Source organism: Plectropomus leopardus, chromosome 2, assembly GCF_026936395.1.
Source record: "Plectropomus leopardus strain MGB_pleo_1.0 chromosome 2, ASM2693639v1, whole genome shotgun sequence".
Lineage (NCBI taxonomy): Eukaryota > Metazoa > Chordata > Actinopteri > Perciformes > Serranidae > Plectropomus > Plectropomus leopardus.
Window position 1 is genome coordinate 19,268,616 of NC_142177.1, and position 19,496 is coordinate 19,288,111.

General features: G+C 39.6%; 2 protein-coding genes across 3 annotated transcripts in view; one reads left to right on the top strand and one right to left on the bottom strand.

Annotated features, from left to right (window-relative positions):
• Positions 1-15,841, top strand: b4galnt1b (beta-1,4-N-acetyl-galactosaminyltransferase 1b). 2 transcript variants are annotated; one of them, XM_088087395.1, is made up of 13 exons: positions 1-107; positions 268-507; positions 2,425-2,526; positions 5,379-5,600; positions 5,719-5,895; positions 7,559-7,665; positions 8,332-8,369; positions 8,463-8,643; positions 9,714-9,806; positions 9,926-10,113; positions 11,380-11,520; positions 11,676-11,913; positions 12,584-15,841. In XM_088087395.1, the coding sequence occupies exons 3-13, from the start codon at positions 2,462-2,464 to the stop codon at positions 12,799-12,801; spliced, it is 1,668 nt and encodes a 555-aa protein (XP_087943521.1). In that variant the 5' UTR covers positions 1-107; positions 268-507; positions 2,425-2,461; the 3' UTR covers positions 12,802-15,841. The 2 variants fall into 2 exon arrangements, with proteins under 2 accessions (XP_087943521.1, XP_042352694.2); XM_042496760.2 differs by having other exon boundaries at positions 88-507.
• arhgef25b (Rho guanine nucleotide exchange factor 25b) overlaps positions 15,766-19,496 on the bottom strand; it is a 27,054-nt gene continuing 23,323 nt past the window's right edge. The window contains exon 16 of the mRNA XM_042503855.2: positions 15,766-18,022. Coding sequence (XP_042359789.1) covers positions 17,933-18,022 — 90 coding nt within the window. The 3' untranslated portion in view covers positions 15,766-17,932. The remainder of the gene's footprint in view (positions 18,023-19,496) is intronic.

Below are 19,496 nucleotides of genomic sequence, written 5' to 3' on the forward strand. Positions count from 1 at the left end.
GCCAGACAAACGCACCGAACACACAGGCCTACATGCACTGACGCCCACACCACACCCACTCATCTACACACATGCACACATTATTGCTGAGTTATGTTAATGAGGAGGTACAGTTTTGGGAATATGAGCAAAATAGCGTGCATGATTTTTTTTAAACCGTAGTTCATATAGAGTACATGAATTGTGTGAATGCATGCATATATAAACAGAGGGTTATGTTGCATGTCGATGCTGCTCGGCTGATTGACCGCTGTGTGCTGTATTAAGGTGCTCCTCTCCGCCGTGCTGCTGCTGCTGCTGCTGCTGCTGCTGCTGCTGCTGCAGGGGGAGCGTCCGTCCACAGCCTGCAGTGCTGCGATGTGCGGCCGCCTTATTTGTCTCCTGGCTGCTCCATTTTTCCACATCTAATCCCATTTGCAAGACCACAGAGGAACATATTCATTAAGAGGGGCGACCTCGGTGGAGGAGGGAGGTTAAACAGCCTACACTGCGCGTCTTTGAGCTGAGGTGAGCGCCCATGTTCTTGTGATTTGACTGGAATAATAATAGGCCTATGGTTCTGTCTTCTCCCCGTTATTTTGTCGGGGTTTTTTTCAACCAGGGGTCTACATTTGATGGCTTTTCTACCAGGCGAAACAATAAGAAAAGAGAAGACGCGGACATTTTCGGAGCAAAATAATATATAGATAACATATCTAGGAGATGTAAGGAGCGCGAGAGGAATTTAATAATCGGTAAACACATGAAGCTTTGAGAGCGTGTTTTTTTTTTCCCCTGCAGTCTTATTCACGACAAGGTAGGCTAATAGGCCTGTGTGAGAGATCGTATTATATCAGCAGCCATTAATGTTCGCTGGACAGATGATTGCATTACTTTGACATTTTTTCTTATGTTTGCGGGTGCGGAGCAGTAGAGAGGAGTTGTTGATGCGGAGTTAAATTGCGGTGATTTAACATTCAGAATCTGAATGAGGCAACAAATCTGTCACGCGCACTCTGGGAGGGACCCTCACAGCTCTGTCCATGTCTGTTATAAATAGCATGTCCACAGCTCTCCTGCCATCCTGGCTGTTTTCAGGTTAATTAAAATCAGCAGCGCAGCGAATACAGTTTTCCTCTAATTGGCCTGTGGACATTTCCTTATGACTTCAGATCATCTGTTATGTATGAAAGCTAATCACCATGAGCACATTAATCCATTTGCAGGGCTATGCCACTCTGAGGACTGTGTGGTTCAATAAGCAAGCTCAACAGGACACAAATCATACTTCTCATATTTTGTGGTTTGCATTATGTTATAACTCGTTATTATTGTTTAGAGTCTGACTTGGAGATGTGATCCTATCATGGTATCCTTTTTACTTAAATCATTTATAAAATAGTTTTTAACCATGGAGCTGTTGTTAAAATCCGCACATTCAATGAGTTCTGGGATTGTGGATTTGTGTGTTTTTACTTATTTTAATGGTCTTAATGTAGGCCTTTTATTTTATATTTATGTAGCTAAACAATGCTGAACCAGAAGACCAGGGCAAAGGTTTGGTTTTATCATTGGGGAGTTTATGGTCCTAAACCAGAAAATGTTGAGCATGACACTCTTAATTTTCTACATTCTGATGAATTTTTATGAACCCCTTTGTGCATTTTCAACATCAATTCATGGTGTAAATGTGTTCTTTTTTCTTTTTTCCAAAATAAAAGTCTACTGGTACTGTCATGTTTTTTGGTCCGGACAAATGCATGTTTTGCTCCTTGAAATCTACACCACTGCCTGGTTGTAAAGTGAATACAATCCTCTTTTAACGGATGAACTTTGCAGTTGTAGGACATAGTTCACTGTGGTAAAAAGAAGAATAAACAATATATTTTGAAGTTAAATTATTTTATCATACAGACAGGACATTCCATGTGCTGCCTCAATCGCCAATTGTCCAAATGCCTTCTATTTTTGAATCTGTGAAGGAAGTGACACTGGTGTGTTTGATAAATATATGTCATGTGGCTAATGCACACATGGTGTAGCCCACATCACTTACAGAATAGGAAGAAGTGCTCTTAAAGGTGAACTTTAAACCACGGGAGAGACATATAAGTGCATATGGTCCACAACAGCCCAGCTGATTGGCTGCTCCCTGCTGATCCCATCCAATTGATTTTTTTTCTAGCAGTACACAATAAGGCTAAATTGGTCCCCCCTCACCCCACCCCCTCACCCCTGCAGGATCTCCCCGGGGGGCTGTAAGACCATGCTAGCAGCTGATGAAGCACCATATGGGCGCCCAACTGTGATTTCATTCAATGATGTAATTGCTTCGTGCAGTTTTAGCATACAATTTCTACTTCTTTTGGAGCTCATCTGTGATATTTTGTTTTGTTTTTTCAACCTATTTTATGTTACATTTGGCTGGTTTCTTTCTGTTTACAGATGGGGAAGGCGTTCACTCATTTCTGTGACTATCTACATGGTTTTTGGAGATGCAGGTGCCAATAGAGGATGTCCTTACACTGACTGGATAGAGGCAGCTGGGTAAATTTTCTGACTTATTATTACACCCGAGCACAACTGGAAAAGAAGAGAAGTTAAAGGTCTGGTGTTTAGGATTTAGGGGATCTTTAAATGGAATATAATATGCATAAATATATTTTTATTAGTGTGTAATCACCTGAAATAAGAACTGTTGCATATTCTTTACCTTCGAATGTGCCTTTATGGAGCGGGTCCTCTTCCATGTGAGCCCTCAGGCAAAACGCCAGTTTTGGAGCCAATTTTCATGGTGGCCAAAGAGTGGAATTACACCTTCCGGGGCGCTTCATGGGGCCCCAAAAGACTTGCATTGTGAGAGACACATCTGCAAATCATCAGATATATTTATTGTTATATTTATTCAATATATATATTGTAGCATTGCACAACCTCTGTGAAATAATTTGTTTCATAATCCTTTAGGTCCGATAACATTTGGTAAGTCTAGAAAAGCCACACAATGAAATAATTTTAGCCCCATGCAAATCTACAGAACGCAAAACAGGAAGTAGGATGTCTCTGGGCCACACAGTTGCAGTTGAACATTTTCTTGTGACTGAGCAACTTTCACAGAAATGAATCCTGCCTTCACTGCTATATCCACTCCTCTCAGGCTTCCATGGAGTCTGCCATGTTTTTTCTACAGTAGCCCAGAACGGACAAATCAAACACTGGCTCTAGATAGGGCCACCATAGCCATTTTCATATTGGCTACTGTAGTTCTCCTGCACGCTTGGCACACAGGAGAAGTTTCAATTGGTTGAAATCTGTGACCTTCAAGGAATTTGATAATTAAATATAAGAGATTTAAATGCTACAAACCATGTACAAATACAATTTCTGAACACTTATTTTAAGTGTTTTCTGTCATTTGTAGCCACAAACAAAAATTCCTCATAGACGGGCACAAAGAGATGTCAGTGTCACAGAGCACTTTTAGAAATCATCACGCAGAATCCCACTGAATAACCACAGTTAGCCTATTATGTTTATGTCACAGCGGAGGAAGCTTTGCTGGGTCTTTTTAAACTGATGCGTCATAATAAAGGCATCCTTTCCTTTATTCCTTTTATATATCTTTGCAGCTGAAAAAGCTAAGAAAAGAAAAGGTGCGTGATAAAAATTCAGTTTAGTGGCCATATGAATTGGCTGAAATGCTTGATTCCTCTTGACTGTTAGAATGCGGAGGAAGTTCTTAAGTTACAGGCCAAAAAATGAGGACAGATGGTGAAAAGAAAGAAAGAAAGCCATTTTGGACTTTCTTAGATGAACTCATCATGCTGTAACTTCCCTACAATGACCAGCTTCTCTCTCTGTACAGTATCTCAGAATGCCCCCGACTCACACACACAACAGCTGGTAGACAGGACAAAAGTGATCATTGTTTAGGGTCACATTTCAGAGGAGTGAAACATCTGCATTCAGTAGATGAAGCAAACAGGAAGAAGGGAAAGAACTTCCAGATGCTGTTTTTTTATGAACTGTTGCTGTGTAATGCTGACTCTAGTTTTACACACACTGAGCTGGCTGGTCTGAAGCTGCATTCTGCTAAACTTTATTTTGGCAAGCTAATACCAAACTCTAGGTTTTATTCCTGGTTTTATGTTACTAGTTTACTCTGCTTGTGCAAAACTACAATGTTGTAGCATGTTAAATGAGGTGAGCGCAGTAATTCAATAGGAGGTTTAGAAGCCATATCGCTGATTGTTTGTTGTCGTTCTGACCACATTTTAGATTCCAGAACATTTTAAAACCCACATTGAGCAATATAGATATGTAGATACCATCTAGAGTACCGTTCTCAATTCAAAAATGCCCTTTTATCCATTTCCGTTGAGGCACTAAGTGGCTCCACCATAAATGTAACCACAGGTCATAATGCTCTGCAGGTCTGAAGCCAGAGCTGACGTTATCAAGTCTGTCTGATAACGTGTACAAATTTATGATGAGGTAACATTGATCCACGGTTCTCGCTCTGTACAAACATTCATTCTGGTGTTACGGCAACGTTAAAGGGACAGTTCATCCAAAATCAAAAATACATTTTTTTTCCTTCCTTGTAGTGCTGTTTATCAGTATAGATTGTTTTGGTGAGTTGCTGAGTGCTGTAGATATCGATCGTGGAGATGTCTGCCTTCTCTCCAATATAATGGAACTAGATGGCACTCAGCTTGTGGTGCGCAAAATGCCAGAAATCATCACCCGCTCGTCCGCAGACCTTGTTGTGAGCAGTTTCATGCAGAACAGAACAAACTTCAACTGTGCAGAAGGAAGTGTGCAGCTACTGTTAGCTCATCGAGTACCACTGAGCTAGCTAACATTACAGTTCAGCCGAGGAGGACGCCGTTAATGTTTACATCTTGTGCTGTCATGAACACGAGTAGATGCATGTTTCCTTCTGCACAATGATACAGCTGGCAGGGGAGGTTTGATAGAAAGGAAAAAGTTCCTACATGAAACTGCTCACGACAAGGTCTGAAGATTATCTTGAGTAAAAGGGTTATGATTTCTGGAAAGAAAAATTGCTGCTGACTTTTTTAAATATATTTTTTGGGTGTTTTGAGCACCACAAGCTGAGTGCCATCTAGTTCCATTATACAGGTGAGAAGGCAGACATCTCTACAGCTGATACCTCCAACACTCAACAACTCACCCCAAAACAATCTAGACTGATAAATAATCACTAAAAGTAAGAAATATGCATTTTTGAGTTTGGGTGAACTGTCCTGCTGACTGTAACTTCTGAGGAAAACTGAGACTGCTGATGCATCATATTAGTTTTAAATCTTAACTGCAAGTGTGGTCAGCAGGGCAGCAACCAGTAAGTCTTTCAACATACATTTGTCTGCGTCAAGTTTCAGGATGCGTTCCCTGAGAAAGACGGTGTTGCTCGCCGTCCTGGTGTCCGTGGTGCTGGTGCTGGCCCTCCTCCATTCGTGGCCCACTCGGGCTTACACCACAGTGGATGTGTGGCAACGACCGGGGTCAATTCTAGAGAGGCATCTGGAGGAGAGGCTCCCAGAACCAGACCACAGATTAAGCAACATCCCCTTCCACGTAAGGGACAGTGTGGCAAGGTAATTACTTTTTTTTTTACTTTTTAATTTATTCTATTTATAAAGCCCTTGGGGAAAAAAACAAGCTCATCTTAAACCTGATTTCCTCACATGCATGTGTCTCTGATGGTCCGTCCAGCTTGCTGGCACGTAACGGATGTGTGTGTGAGGGTGAGAGTGGAGGAATAAACCTGCCCTTCGCCCAACTCTTGTTCCCGCGGGTGTCAGCTCACCCGCTGCACACTGCCTTTGAGGCCTCTGAGCTGGAAGAAATGAAGAGGAGACGGGCCAAAGAGTACAACAGTTTCCAAAAGAGGTAAAACAGAGATGTCAGATATTGGTGAATTAATGAAGCATGAGCTGTATTTCAACTGCTATTAAGCACTCACCGAAAACCATTTAAATTTATTTACTAAATCGAGCTTCAGTTTAGTTGTGTGCTGTCCAGGACACATGTCATACAGTCACATACAGTCAATTTGTAACTGACCCCAGACACACTAGAAATTGGGATTAAAGCTGAAGTTTTTTTCATATTTGCTGAAACTGTGACTATAATCACACAGCATTAAATGAGAGAGAGAAACTGTGAAAACAATCATACTCCTCTGCTCTTACTGCATGCTCGTAAACTGCAGTTAAATTCTCAAACTAGGCAGCGCTGATCAATATAAATCAAGATTCAATTACTGAATTGCCTATTCTTAATTTGCTTTCGCATGCATATTTTAATGTACTGTTTAGCTGTACATTGCGTAGGTCACCATGTTAGACACAGCTCAGCTGGAGTTCCAGCTGGGCCAACTTTCTCATTTTACAGCTAAACAGTACACTAAAATATGTTTCTGAAAACATTTTAAATAGGCACTGCACTAATTGAATCTTGCTCCATATTTGATCAGTGCTGCCTAGTTTGACAATCTGAACGCAGTTCGGGAGCAGTGATTGACAGATGTGTTAGACACTCCTTGGCTCTGATTTGTTGTTGCTGCCACGCCCATGAATGTATTATAGTAGGGTCATGGCGCGGTCTGATTCCAGCGACGCCACCAGAGGCAGTAGGAGGGGCAAGATCCTTGGCTAAAACATTCAGCCGATACGAAAGAGACGTAAAACTGCCGTTCCTTTGATGGCCACTTGTTGCTGGCTCCAAAAAGCTAATCTCTATACAGACGCATGTTAAACTGCCCAAATTTACAGCAGAAATAAACACGCTTACAGCCTGGTACAAGCAGCGGTTCTACAAACTAGTTTCAACATTCATGACAGCTGTACGGGGATTGACTTTTTTTTCATACTCACCCTTTTACAATTTATTAAGGATTAAAATTGCACATATTTACACACTTTGAGTGGCAGGTTGTCTGCAGATAATGTCTTCAGATTTCTGGTCAGATAAATGTTTTACTTCTCCACATCGCCATCCTCTTGCCTAAATATAGTTACTTCTGGCTCCAAAAAACAAGATTGTGACGTCCAAAATACCTTTAGGCTTAAAAATGGGAAACGCAAAGCAACGGGTGGCAACAAGGAAGCTATGTCCATTGATTTTACAGTCTATGAAGAGTGGAGGAGAAACATGATTTTATTCACAGATTATCTGTCTCATGTACTTCTTTCATAATATAATGACAATTTAAGCAAACATTATAATATAATACAAAAATTACCAACTGTAGCTTTAAGGAAATCAAAATGTAAAGATCATATTACTCATATTATTTCCTGTCTGTACTGGCTCTACTGATACTCTCAACATCAATATGTTTTTCTTTCCAGCCATGAACGAAATCAAAAGGTGACAAGGTGTTTTATTAATAGCCGCTTTTGAATTCTCCCTGCTGTTTGTGTTTCAAAGAGCAAAGCACACTCACTGGGTTTTATTCTATTCCCGTCTATGCATTTGGATGTACAGTATGCTGATGAAAGCTGCACATCCTATATACATCCTCCTGATGTGGATTTTTTTTCTCCTTCAGGTCACAGACGCCTGCAGATGTTCTCATTATTGCAGAGGCTAACAGTCCCTTACAGTATCCAACACAGGGGGTGGAGGTACGACCCCTGAAAACAATCATCATCCCAGGTAAGACTTTCAGCAAGTGGGACGCACGTTTAGATTTATTTACGATATTAAATCACTGTCCAAACGTTAAAACTAGATGATGTCATGCATAGTGTTGCTGTGTATTTATTTTAATTTTATTTTATTTATTTATTTTTGTTTCTTACCCTTTAAAGCAACCTTGATTATACTGAAAGGCATTATATAAATTAAAGTTATTATTATTATTATTATTATTATTAATAATAATAATAATAATAATAATAATAATAATAATAATAATAATAATAATAATAATAATAATAACAATAATAATTGAGAAATTGGCCACTTAAAAAAATACAATCAATCATCAAACTATTAATCAAAGCAACCTGGGGCTGTCTAATATTTGACTTCTATACCAGTGTGGTGTATAAAAAGCACACTGGATTTTACTTTTTGCATGAAAAAATTTTCAATATTTTTAACTCAAATAAAACAATGGAAAAAAGACAGAGCATATATATATACAAAACGATCTCTCAGGATAAGAGTGGGTGATGCAAAAATTGCAGAATGTCCCAAGAAACAGTTTGCAGCACACTCATTCCTCAGAAAGCACATTATTATAATTTCTACTGACAGGAAGTGTATAAGATAGCTGTAATGTAGCAACTAAAAGTCCTTTCATTCATATTGTTTCAGGCTTGGCCTTACACGACCTTCCCAGGGACCACCACTCAGTAAGTCTTTTAGCACGTTTGTCTTTACTTTGACATATTTTGGATATCTGCTGTTCTTTTATCCCTCCTACCTTCTTTTCCATCTCACTGCAGATAAACATCACTGCATCGCTGGGAACGCTGAACGTGGCAGCAGAGGTGGACGGGGTGAAAGTCAAAGGTGATGGTGAGATGCTCATGACTCTGTCCAGCAGCGTCCTGCCGAACCTGAACCGACAACTGCAGTTTGTCACCTACACAAACACGCTTTTCCACCCCAGCACAGCAGACACAGGTGAGTCCTCAACTGCTGAAATCTGCTGTTATGTGTCTCAGCCTGTCTCTGGATTTTATTATTCCTAATTTTTTTTTCTAGACATAATGGGGGATACTGGAGAAAAATACTCAGCACTGAGGTCACTTCAGAATGAAATGCTATGTGGTCAGTGATTAGATATAAGGCAATAGTTTAATATTTTGGGAAAGATGCTTGTTTGCCTTCTGGCAGAGAGTTAGAGGAGTAGATAAAGGTGATCAGATTTGGGTTATCAAAATCAGGAACATTTCCAGTTAGGTGGTCAATATTTATTAAAAACATACAATCTTATTATCCATGAAATGGGATTTGACCACGGTTACTGTTGCACTGTAATTAACCCTTTAAGATCTGGATTTCTTTGCTAAAATTTTAAGGTCCAAAACATATTGGTTAAAACAAAATTGGTTTGATGTTTTTCAAAAATGTGGCAAATACCATAATGAAATGTCCCACAAACTGCAAGAACGACTTCGAGACGAGGGAAGCGTTTCAGACTCATTCCCGAAGCAACTGTTGGCTGTAGCTTTGTATTTAAAGTGGAGACATGAGAGTGTTGAATCTTATCATCTCTCTGCCAGAAGGTGAATAAGTGTGTTTCCCAAAATGTCAAAATTTAGCTTTAAATAGCCCATTCATCTTTACTTTTCTAAAAGAAAGGAAAGAAATGATGAAAATGCCTTTTGTCACCGCAACAATAATCCAACATTAGCACCTCTTTGTGTGAGTTGGGCAGCCAGCTGAGAGGCCGTCTCATACAGTCTGCTTCAGTTAAGAATTTCCCTATCAGTGGTCAACAGGATGAGGACGTACCCAGACCAAAAACCAAATTTACCTCTCTGACTTATCTGTCAGCCTGGTTGTATCGCTCCTATGGCAGGTGTTCATTTCCATATTAATCTTTTGTGGATGGTTTAAAAACACAACATTCAGTACATGGAGAAGTTTTACTCCACACAGCAGAATAACAGCTCTGCAGCCAGCAGCCACAGTTAGATCGTATTACGTGAATCACATGAATTAAAAGTAGTATTTGTTGTGTCTTTCAGTGCAGTTTGAGACAGAGGGACATCAAGCCAGCTTCATCATCAAGATTCGTCATGGTGTGACACCCAAACTGTACAACACAGGATCCAAAGGAGGTAAATTATAACACCTTTAATTATAAGCCGGATATACATTTTTAAAATATTACAATTTTCTAAAAAGAAAAAAGTTTACTTTCCTCTAACATTTTTTTTTAAATCTCCCCTTTCTGCAGAGTACAATGTCAGTGCCCTTGTTACCATAGCTACAAAGACTTTCCTGCGTTATGATAAGCTCCAAGATCTTATCGACAGCGTGAGAAAATACTATCCTACTGTCACCATAGTAATCGCTGATGACAGCGAAAACCCCAAAACAATTTCCGGGCCTTACATCGAGCATTACATCATGCCATTTGGAAAGGTAGGGAACAGACACATATTAAAAGAGAACATTTGCCACCTTTTATGTGGATGTCCAATAGGTGTTGCAAGTGTATAATTCTACATGTATACTGATATACCCTTTTTTAATCAGGTTTAAGTCACTGAGATTGAAAATCTCTTTTCAAGAGTGACCAGGCCAAGAGGACAGCATAAATGTTGTTACAACAATGAACCCAAGCAGACGAGCACAACTTTATGCTATGTCACACCACAAAGAATGAGCCCATTCAGTTAAAATGCAACACAAATATAACGTTAAATACACACACAAGCACAGTTTTGTAAAATGATTTGAAATGTAGTCAACTGAAACAATAAATTCCTCACTGTGTGCTATATTGACTGAGACAGCTGAGTAATCCTGCTCACAGAGCCGCGATGACAGTGCATACATTTACCAGGATGCATTGCACACAGAGGTTGAAAAATATACTCACTCAATGGTCATTTCCCTCTACGCCCTGCCTGTTTTTGTTGTCTTTTCCAGTTTATCTTCGAGACCTTGCAGAAGGTCTTCAGCACACCTCTGTCCAAGTTCAGAGTAAAACTGACATGCATAGTAATGCACACACACGGCCCTCAAGTTTGGCGCCAGCAACTGAATCCAGGAAAAACTGCCCACTCTGAAATTCTCTCCAGCAGAACAATTCCATTTTTGTTAGCAGCAAAGGGTCATTTAGGCAACCAGCAGTCGGCGTTTGCTCTCAGCAGTTCAAGTCCAGGAGGGTCCGGTCATCTCTTCAGCACGCAGGCAGCAGCCTCAGCTCTTCTCGGCTGCATTTTTTTGGCTGTACACTCTGAACACAACTGATCAGCTGATCATGAACGAAACACTATAAAATGTATAGATTAAATCATCCGCACTCATATTTTGGGATGCCAGTGTTGCCAGTCTGCAATACAAGTCAAGAGAAAAAAGGAAGTTCTGTTTTTGAGCGGCATTCAGAGCGCGCCCCCTGGCTACCTGGAGGCAAAAGTCAACATGTAATCCTTCCTACCTCCAACTATGTCACTGTCACTTCAAATAACAGTGCTGCATGCAGGAGGAACAACACTTTTTACAACTTTGAATTCAGTTTTCTCAGTCAATACAGCACACACTGGAATTTACTGCTTCAGTCGACTACATGTACCATCAACACTGATTGGACGTCTACATAAAAGGTGGTGAATTTCCCCCTTTAAGTCTTTTGATTTCACGTTGATGCTCTTTGGTATTCAAACTCCGCGTCATGTGTCACAGGGTTGGTTTGCTGGTCGAAACCTTGCCGTCTCTCAGGTGACCACGAAGTACGTCCTGTGGGTGGATGACGACTTCATCTTCACAGCCAGCACCAAGCTGGAGAAACTGGTGGACGTTTTAGAGAGAACCACTCTGGATCTGGTAAAGGGATAACCCCTTTGTTTTAAATGACGTGTGTGACAGTCTTGTTTTTTTTACTGTCAGTGACATCTGTGTGTGTGTGTGTGTGTGTGTGTGTGTGTGTGTGTGTGTGTGTGTGTGTGTGTGTGTGTGTGTGTGTGTGTGTGTGTGTGCAGGTGGGCGGTGCAGTGCGAGAGGCCACAGGTTACACTGCCACCTACAGACAGACCATCTCTATTGAGTCAGGGGAGGAGGATGGTGACTGTTTACACATGAGGAGGGGATTTCATCACGTCATCCAAGGCTTCCCCAACTGTGTTGTGACTGACGGGGTCATTAACTTCTTCCTGGCTCGCACTGACAAAGTCCAGCAGGTCGGCTTTGACCCGCGTCTCACCAGAGTAGCTCACCTGGGTGAGTACACTGACAGAATTACTCTCATAACAAACATACAGTTAAAATAGGAGCAATATATACAGTGAAACATACAGATGTTTACAGTGTACTTTAGCATCAGCATCATGGCAATGAACTTTAGAGAGACATTTTTTTAATGTCACATGCAGGCGGAGTATTTGGCAGTGGGCTGGGTTCTTCCCTGTCATTCTCCAGCTGCTCTATCATAAAGCCAGAAAATTAATCCTAAAAAAGGATGGTCTGCAGTGCACTCCACTTCCTATCTGAAAAAGCACTGATGAAAAACCATTATGTTTCATATCTCATTTTAGTACTTGAGATAGTATCATATATCGAGATAACTGCTGCGAAGAAATGATACTGTGAAATTTTCTAATCAGCACACGACGACATCCCAGAATCAGTGCTCTTTTTTAATTAATTAAAAACACACACGAGAGAAAATTCAATTTAACTTCAATTCAGCCCTCAAATATCCAGTCTTCAGCTTCTCCCCCATCAGCTTTTATTATGTGTAATATCCTCATGTTTAATTTATCTATATTTTTATTGTATGTTCCTGTACCTGACATATGTTGTATCTTTGGAATAGTAATCAAAGCAGACAAAATGAGATTCAAATGAGAATGTATTTGGCTGAATCATTTAGTTTGCATTTGTTTTACAGAGTTTTTCATTGACGGCCTGGGATCGCTCCACGTGGGCTCTTGTGATGATGTCATCGTCAACCACGCAACCAAAATCAAACTTCCCTGGGTCAGCCAATCGGAGAGTGACAAGACATATGCCAAGTACCGTTACCCACCGGCCTCCTCTGACGCCACACACACAAAAAATGGCCTCCTCTTCTTCAAGAACCGATTTCAGTGTTTGACTCATAATTAGCTCCTCTCCTCCTCGTCCCGAGGGTTCCTCTGCTCCTCCTGAGTTGCCAAAGAAGTTCTCCTCCTCCGCCTCTCAGATTCAGATTTTGGTTTGCCTTTTCTTAGACTTAAATGTAGAGAAAATGCGCCATTAGAGCAGCATGTTTATTTTGTCAGTGCTAAAAAAAAGTCCTCAGTAAAAACCAAGAATGCCCAAGCTCTCTAGAGAGAAGAGAATCAGCTGTAGTAACAAACATCTTGTTTACACCGACCCAGTTAAATCACAGCATCTTGATTAATTCATGAATTTCCGTTTGTTTTTCTGGATTTACACCCTCAACTTGTTCTCAGATCTCAGAGACCCAGCTTTTGAAAATCCGACTTCTTTACACACGGTTCATTGTCATTTTAGGCTAATGTAAGGTATATGTGTCTTCCTCCAATTTGCACTATCACCAAAAAGAAAAGCTTCGAAAAGTTATAGTGCCGTCTGAGAGCCCGAGGACAAGAGGGAACTTCCCAGAGAGTGACAATCCTGCAGACACAGAGTGTGCTGTAGGTATCCTTTCCACCAACGCCACATGAAGAACACAACTTGTGGTACCTGCCTGCGCTCTGTGACTGACTGGTCGTGCCAAAGGTTCGGCTGCTGGCTTTTGGGTGTTTTTTATTTCTTTGTGTTATGATTTTGTCACACCCCCGTTTTACCCAGAATCTTACATGTCATCTGTGAGCAATCTTTTGAGGAGGAGAAACTTTCGGTCCCATCACGTACAGATCTGGTGTCACCTGATCTGGGAGTAGCCTTTTTTTTAAAATTTTGTTTTGTTTGTCTTCTGCTGTCGGTCACTCTCAATGAAAATCTAAAGAAGAGGAGGAGCGCTTCTATCCAGTGCACGCTGATGAATGACAATGACAGTGATTGCATCTTTACATGCTGCCTAAAAGAAAAAGTTGAATGAACCAAAGTGCATGTTTATTTTTCCTCATTATAAGAAAAGAGAGAAAAAAACACGCACATTGAGATAGAATTACTGTGAGTTTGATGATATATTAACCCTTTGAAATCGAAGCAAACCGGTTTGATTTCTGTCAAAAAGATGGGGTGAAGGCAACGAGTAACTCAACAAGAAATGGCCCAAAAATGAACAAAAATTAGAAAGAAAAAAAGTTATAGGAAAATTACCTGAAAATAAACACACAAAAAAGAGTAAAAAACAAAAGCAAATAAGAAAATGATCTGAAAAAAAGTGAAAAATGTGTGTATTTATTTTATATATTTTATTTTATATTTTTTTCACATAATTTTAAATATAAAACTATCATAATTGTAAATATAGTTTTCTGGACATTTCCCCACATTTTTTGGAATAATTTTCTTATAATCCTCCCCTCCTTTTTAAAACTATTTTTTTTAGGTAATTTTCTTGTCACCTTTTACTAGTTCCTTGCAATTTTTGGGGCATTTCTTGTCGAGTTGGTCATTGCCTCCTTTTTCCAAAGCTTTAGAAAGACATTAAACCAATCAGTTCAGGTTTCAGAGGATTTAAGGTCCAGTGGTTGAGATTTTGTGGAATATAGCGGCATCTAGTGATGAGGATTGCAGATTACAACCGGCTGAAACTTCTCCCGGTCAGAATTCCTTCAGTGTTTATTGTTCAGGAGGTTTTTACTGGTAGCTGAATTATCCGTAGACGTCTCTTCCTCTCTAAAACAAACAGTCTAAGTGATTGAAAATGCCAAGAAGACAGAATAAACCAGTTTAACGTTATAAATCGGTGTTTCTCTGACACGGTTTGGCATGTCGGAGACAGTACCTCCTAAAGATTTTTTTTTTTACCATGAGCCAGAATATCCAGCCCATCTTCGTCCCAGAACATGCTGGAGGGACTATATATCTCATCTGGACTGAGAACGCCTCAGGATCCCCTAGGAGGAGCTGGAGAGAGCTGCTGGGGAGAAGGACATCTGGAGTACTTTGTTCAGCCTGCTGCCTCTGCAACCCAGAGAAGAGGATAAAATGGACGGATGATCTCTTCCTCTCCAAAACAAACAAACCTGTTGATTTAAACTGGTAAAAAACTTGAATAAAAACAGCTTCACGTTACAAAAATTATATATATTCATGACATTTTTGTCGCAGAGAGGCAGCTAACAAACAGTGGCTGATGCCAAAAAACACAAGTGGCCCAATCCAGTGCTTTGTTTGTCCATTCTGGGCTACTGTAGAAACATGGTGGTGCAACATGGTGATCGATGAGGACTCGCTCTCTTTGTCGATATAAATTGCTCATTGTAATGTAACGAAAACATAATGTGTCTTATCGTTAGTTGATTACATACTAAAGAAAACACACTTCTATATATCCCCCAAAATCCTACCCAATGGACCTTTAGCCTCTTGATGCGGAATAGCGAGAGCATGAGAGGAAAACTGAGTGAGACAAGTTGAGACGATGAAGCACTGATGCTTGAAAATCCTGTTTTTATACAGACTCTGGAGAGTTTCTGTATATCAAAGACTGAAAATCATGCCTGAAGTGACGATGCTGTTGTTTTATAACATGGCCTTTAGATGGCGCCCTTGTATCTCTTTATTGTTTCTTAAGAAGTCAAATGAGTTTGTACCAGTTATTTGTTTTTAGCAAAGAGGTGCCAGAGATTTATCAGCAAGTTGGGTTTTTTTAAATCTCCAGAAGAATATTTTAAAACTATTTTTGTGTAATCTTTATTTATTTATATTTTTTTTGTTCACCAAATTGTGACGCTGGCTCTGTGGGCAGGGGTCAGAATGAAACTCCATCAGTGACAGTATTATAAAAAGCTTTTGTGAAGTTGCTTGTTTAAACATTTGTTTCATGTTGTAGCCATCAACATCTATAGTTGAGCTGAAAACCATTTTTTCTTTCAAACAGTGATATTTATTGTGTTAACACAGAACTTTAACTTGCCTGCTTCACCCAAAAAAACACTGGTGAGAGTTGAATGATCACAGCTTTATGAGCAATTTTATTTATTTTTTATTTCAAATGTTGACATATTAAAATGTCCGTGGAAACAAACTCCTGTCTATCATTGCCCAAGAAATATGTTGGGGGGAAAACAGAACGTCACGAGTTCAGTCTACATGGTCCTTTAAGTCGTAAGAGTGACGACTCTGATCACAGGTTATAGCTGACAACTATAGAATTATGGTCTTATGCCAAAAATCACAAAAAAAACACCAAGCAGCAGAAGCAAAAGGGGATTTGCTGCAATAATTACATCTTTCTGCGGCTGGGAGAGAGGTTCACGTGTCTCAGGCAGTAAGAAATTCTCTGTATTAAAGGTCAACATGTCACAGGAGTCAACTCTGTTTACTGTCTCAATTTGCTAAAGTTAAACTACCCTCAACCTTTAGTTTGGCCACACTGCTGCAAAAACAAACGGACACAGCTTGGAACGGCTGTCACAGCTTTCCATTGACATTATTGATTTCAATGTCTTTGAATTTTTAATGTATTTTTTTATCATATCTCATGTAACAACCCCAATCTTTTCAGATTGAGGTCCCTGAAGGAAATTCTCATCAAATATGGGTCTGTGACCTAATATGGATCAATTTAGCAGTTCTTGACATAAAAAAAGGTTGAGAACCATTGCTTTAAGGCTTTTTTCCAACCTGTGAGTCTTGACTGGGGTTGCAGGATCTTTTTGATTTTAAGGGGAGAAAACCTTTATATGGGGTCATTTTATTGCTCTCAGTATTTTGTTATTCCAAGAATAAATCTTTTTGGAGGAATGAGGAAGAAACTAAAGCAGCTAAAGCCTCAAATCAAGGAATTTCAAACAGATAATTTCACCAATTCCAATAGAGGGCGCTGTTTACCAACAGCTTTTCTGTTCAGTTGAAGTTGATTGGATGCAAAGATCTGATTTAATACAGTTTTAAATATCTTTTAAATGATGTGACCAAGCCACTGTCCCCTTCAAATACATACACATTTTTTCAAGAATAGTCTACTTTTTAAAGAGTGTTGAGGCAAAGAAAGCCTTGAAAATATGTTGTATATTGTTACATTATAATGATGTATCAGCAGGCTTTAATCTCCTCACTGAAGCATCCTGAAAAGGCTTAAGGAGACTCTGCAGTTTGACATTTTAATAGTTTCCTGTAGTGAATTTGTGTAGGTGTTTCAACCTGTTGTTCCCTTCAGCAGAGAAATGTGAAACACCTCTCTGCGGCATCTTTGCTCAGATACAAGTCAGTGAAATCAATATCAGACATTTTAGGGAACGTAAATATAAGAAAAACACATTTTTAAGTGGATGGGCTCTTTAAATAAATTTCAGACTTCATATAATTAAGTTTAGCGATATAGCGAAAACCATTTCTCTTTAATTCTGCGTGTGTATCAGGATGACACAAGTCAAAGAGATATAATGATATGATCCCACATGAGATTATTTACATTCAAGATTACAGTGACAGGTGAGCACCTCTGTTTTATCTTTGTTCCCTTTTTCCTCTTTCGGCTTGATTAGGACGCGTGCTCTGTGTGAGTTTGCAAATGTGTTTCGTCCAGATAACACTCTAACAATGGCAGGGTTAAAATAGCCCACCAAAGGGAAAACACGGCTATTTGCTAATCTGCAGGGAGCGCACGGACACATACACAACTGGTATGGATTCAGATCCCACAGTGGAAACCGCAGTCGCTCAGTGATTTCAAAGATGCAGGACAGAGTGCGACTGTGTGAAGGGATTTAAGGTCAGAGGTCTCAGAGGGGAATAAAGTGGAATTGGTCCCTTGTGAATATGTGCTTTACAAAAATATCCATCCATGAATTTTCAATGGAAAAAGTATAAATTCATACATATACAACATGAAGTACAGTCTATGTGGTGCTCCATATTTCCACACATCTCATCTGCCGTCACCGCCTGTAGACGTGTGTATATTCACTGTACACACAAGATACAGGTTAGTCTAAACCACAGTGGTACTTAAAGGAAATTAGGAGGGAAATTTAGGAGAAAATGCAAAGATCAGAGACACCTTGAATGACTCCTGAGCAGGAGTGAAACAAACAATGCTGACAGAGCACTCTGAGTCAGTCGAGGCACTCCTGCTCCAGAAAGGTAAAGTGAGGTCATTTCTCACTGCAGGTCATTACTGCTCGCTCTCCTTCAGCTGATCCAGATTGTTTGGTCGATGTGTGCCCTCCTTTAATGTGGTCGCCTGGAAACTGGCAGTCACACCCTGAGAGGAAAAAATTTAATGATTTTTAATACTTGTGTGGTTCAAAATGCAATTAAAAAACATTTTATATTTGCAGCGCTGCAGAAAAATTACACAAATACAGTTAATGGTGATGGTCATGGCCTCATGATTTTCAAAGATTCCTCATTGATGGAAACACTGAATACAAATGCATCACTCTGGCTTTCTGGTAGCCTTGTGTGAATAATATTACTTTGTAAATTAAATTAAAAACAAAAAATTTGAAATACAACTGTTGCTGTTGGTAGTTTGCTTGTGTTATTATGTGACTTTCATGAATCCAAACCAACATTTTAAAACATCAAAGTCACACAAAACACTGAAAAATAACCAGACCAGCAGGTCACCTGTTCTGAGAGGATAAAATTACTGCTTTTGTTGATGCAATCTGGCTCTGAAGAGAGCACAGAGAGAGCATAAGGGCTGTCTGTTTGGGAAGCATACGACTGGATAAATGAATTTCTGTGATTCTCAAGTTCTAAAATGAACCACAGAAAAAAACAACTATATCCTTGGTTTTACATCAATGAAATTATGTATTTGCTATATAAAAATTTAATGGGCAGGAAAGTCAGAGGGATTAGCGCCATAAAGAAAAGGAAAACTGTCTGTGCTCCCGTGCACGTAAAGCAGGATGGAAACTGATCCAAAAACACAAAGAGGGACAACAAGAGCACGAGAGCCTCTTCGTGGAATTGGGCCAGATAAGCACGTCTAATACGTGATCAAACTATTTCCTCCTCTCGATGGAAGTCTGAGAGAATAAGATAAAACAGCAGGTCAGTGGGGTTTCACGAACTGGATGACTGAATGACACTGGCTACAGATTAGGTTGACCTGGTTTGTAAATTCACGCAGAAACAACAACAGGATATTTGACAAAGGCAACCAGCTCATTTCCTCTCATCATCAGTGATCATGACAACACGCCACCTCAGGCTGGGATCCACCCAGTTTAAAAACCACTGTTAATGTTATTTGTACTGTGCGTAATAGACATTTAGCTGGGAGGTTATAGTGTAACTCACCTCAAAATAAATATTTTCACTTTTGATACATATATTTTGCTGTTATACTGCTTTGCTTTTAATACACACAAAAAATAATCCATGACTTTTAAAAGAGCACATTTTAAGGTTGTTTTACTGTGATGCACGGCTGAAAACAGCATTTTCTTCTTATTGATGGAAGGGTGTTTTTCACTTTAGTTTTAATTAATGTTTTCATCATTAATTAACATGTGGTGCAAACTCATCAGAGGTGAGAAAAAGTGAGAAAGATGCAACCCCCTTTGAGGGGGTTCAGGGACATTTTCTCATCAGCTGAATATCCGATTTAAAATGTGGACTTACAGTCAACTTTTAAATAAGAAATACAAAGTAGTAATACTTCATTACAGTATTTAAGTATTGTTTGTGAGTATCTTTTCTTTACCTGAGTTTTTACATTTCTG

What these genes read in the sequence shown, in the direction of transcription:
- b4galnt1b (XM_088087395.1), top strand. Translation starts at nt 2,462, where the DNA reads ATGGTTTTTGGAGATGCAGGTGCCAATAGAGGATGTCCTTACACTGAC. An exon ending in TACAACAGTTTCCAAAAGAG is followed by an intron (nt 5,896 to 7,558) that starts GTAAAACAGAGA and finishes TTTCTCCTTCAG; the next exon opens with GTCACAGACGCCTGCAGATG. An exon ending in TTCCCAGGGACCACCACTCA is followed by an intron (nt 8,370 to 8,462) that starts GTAAGTCTTTTA and finishes ATCTCACTGCAG; the next exon opens with ATAAACATCACTGCATCGCT.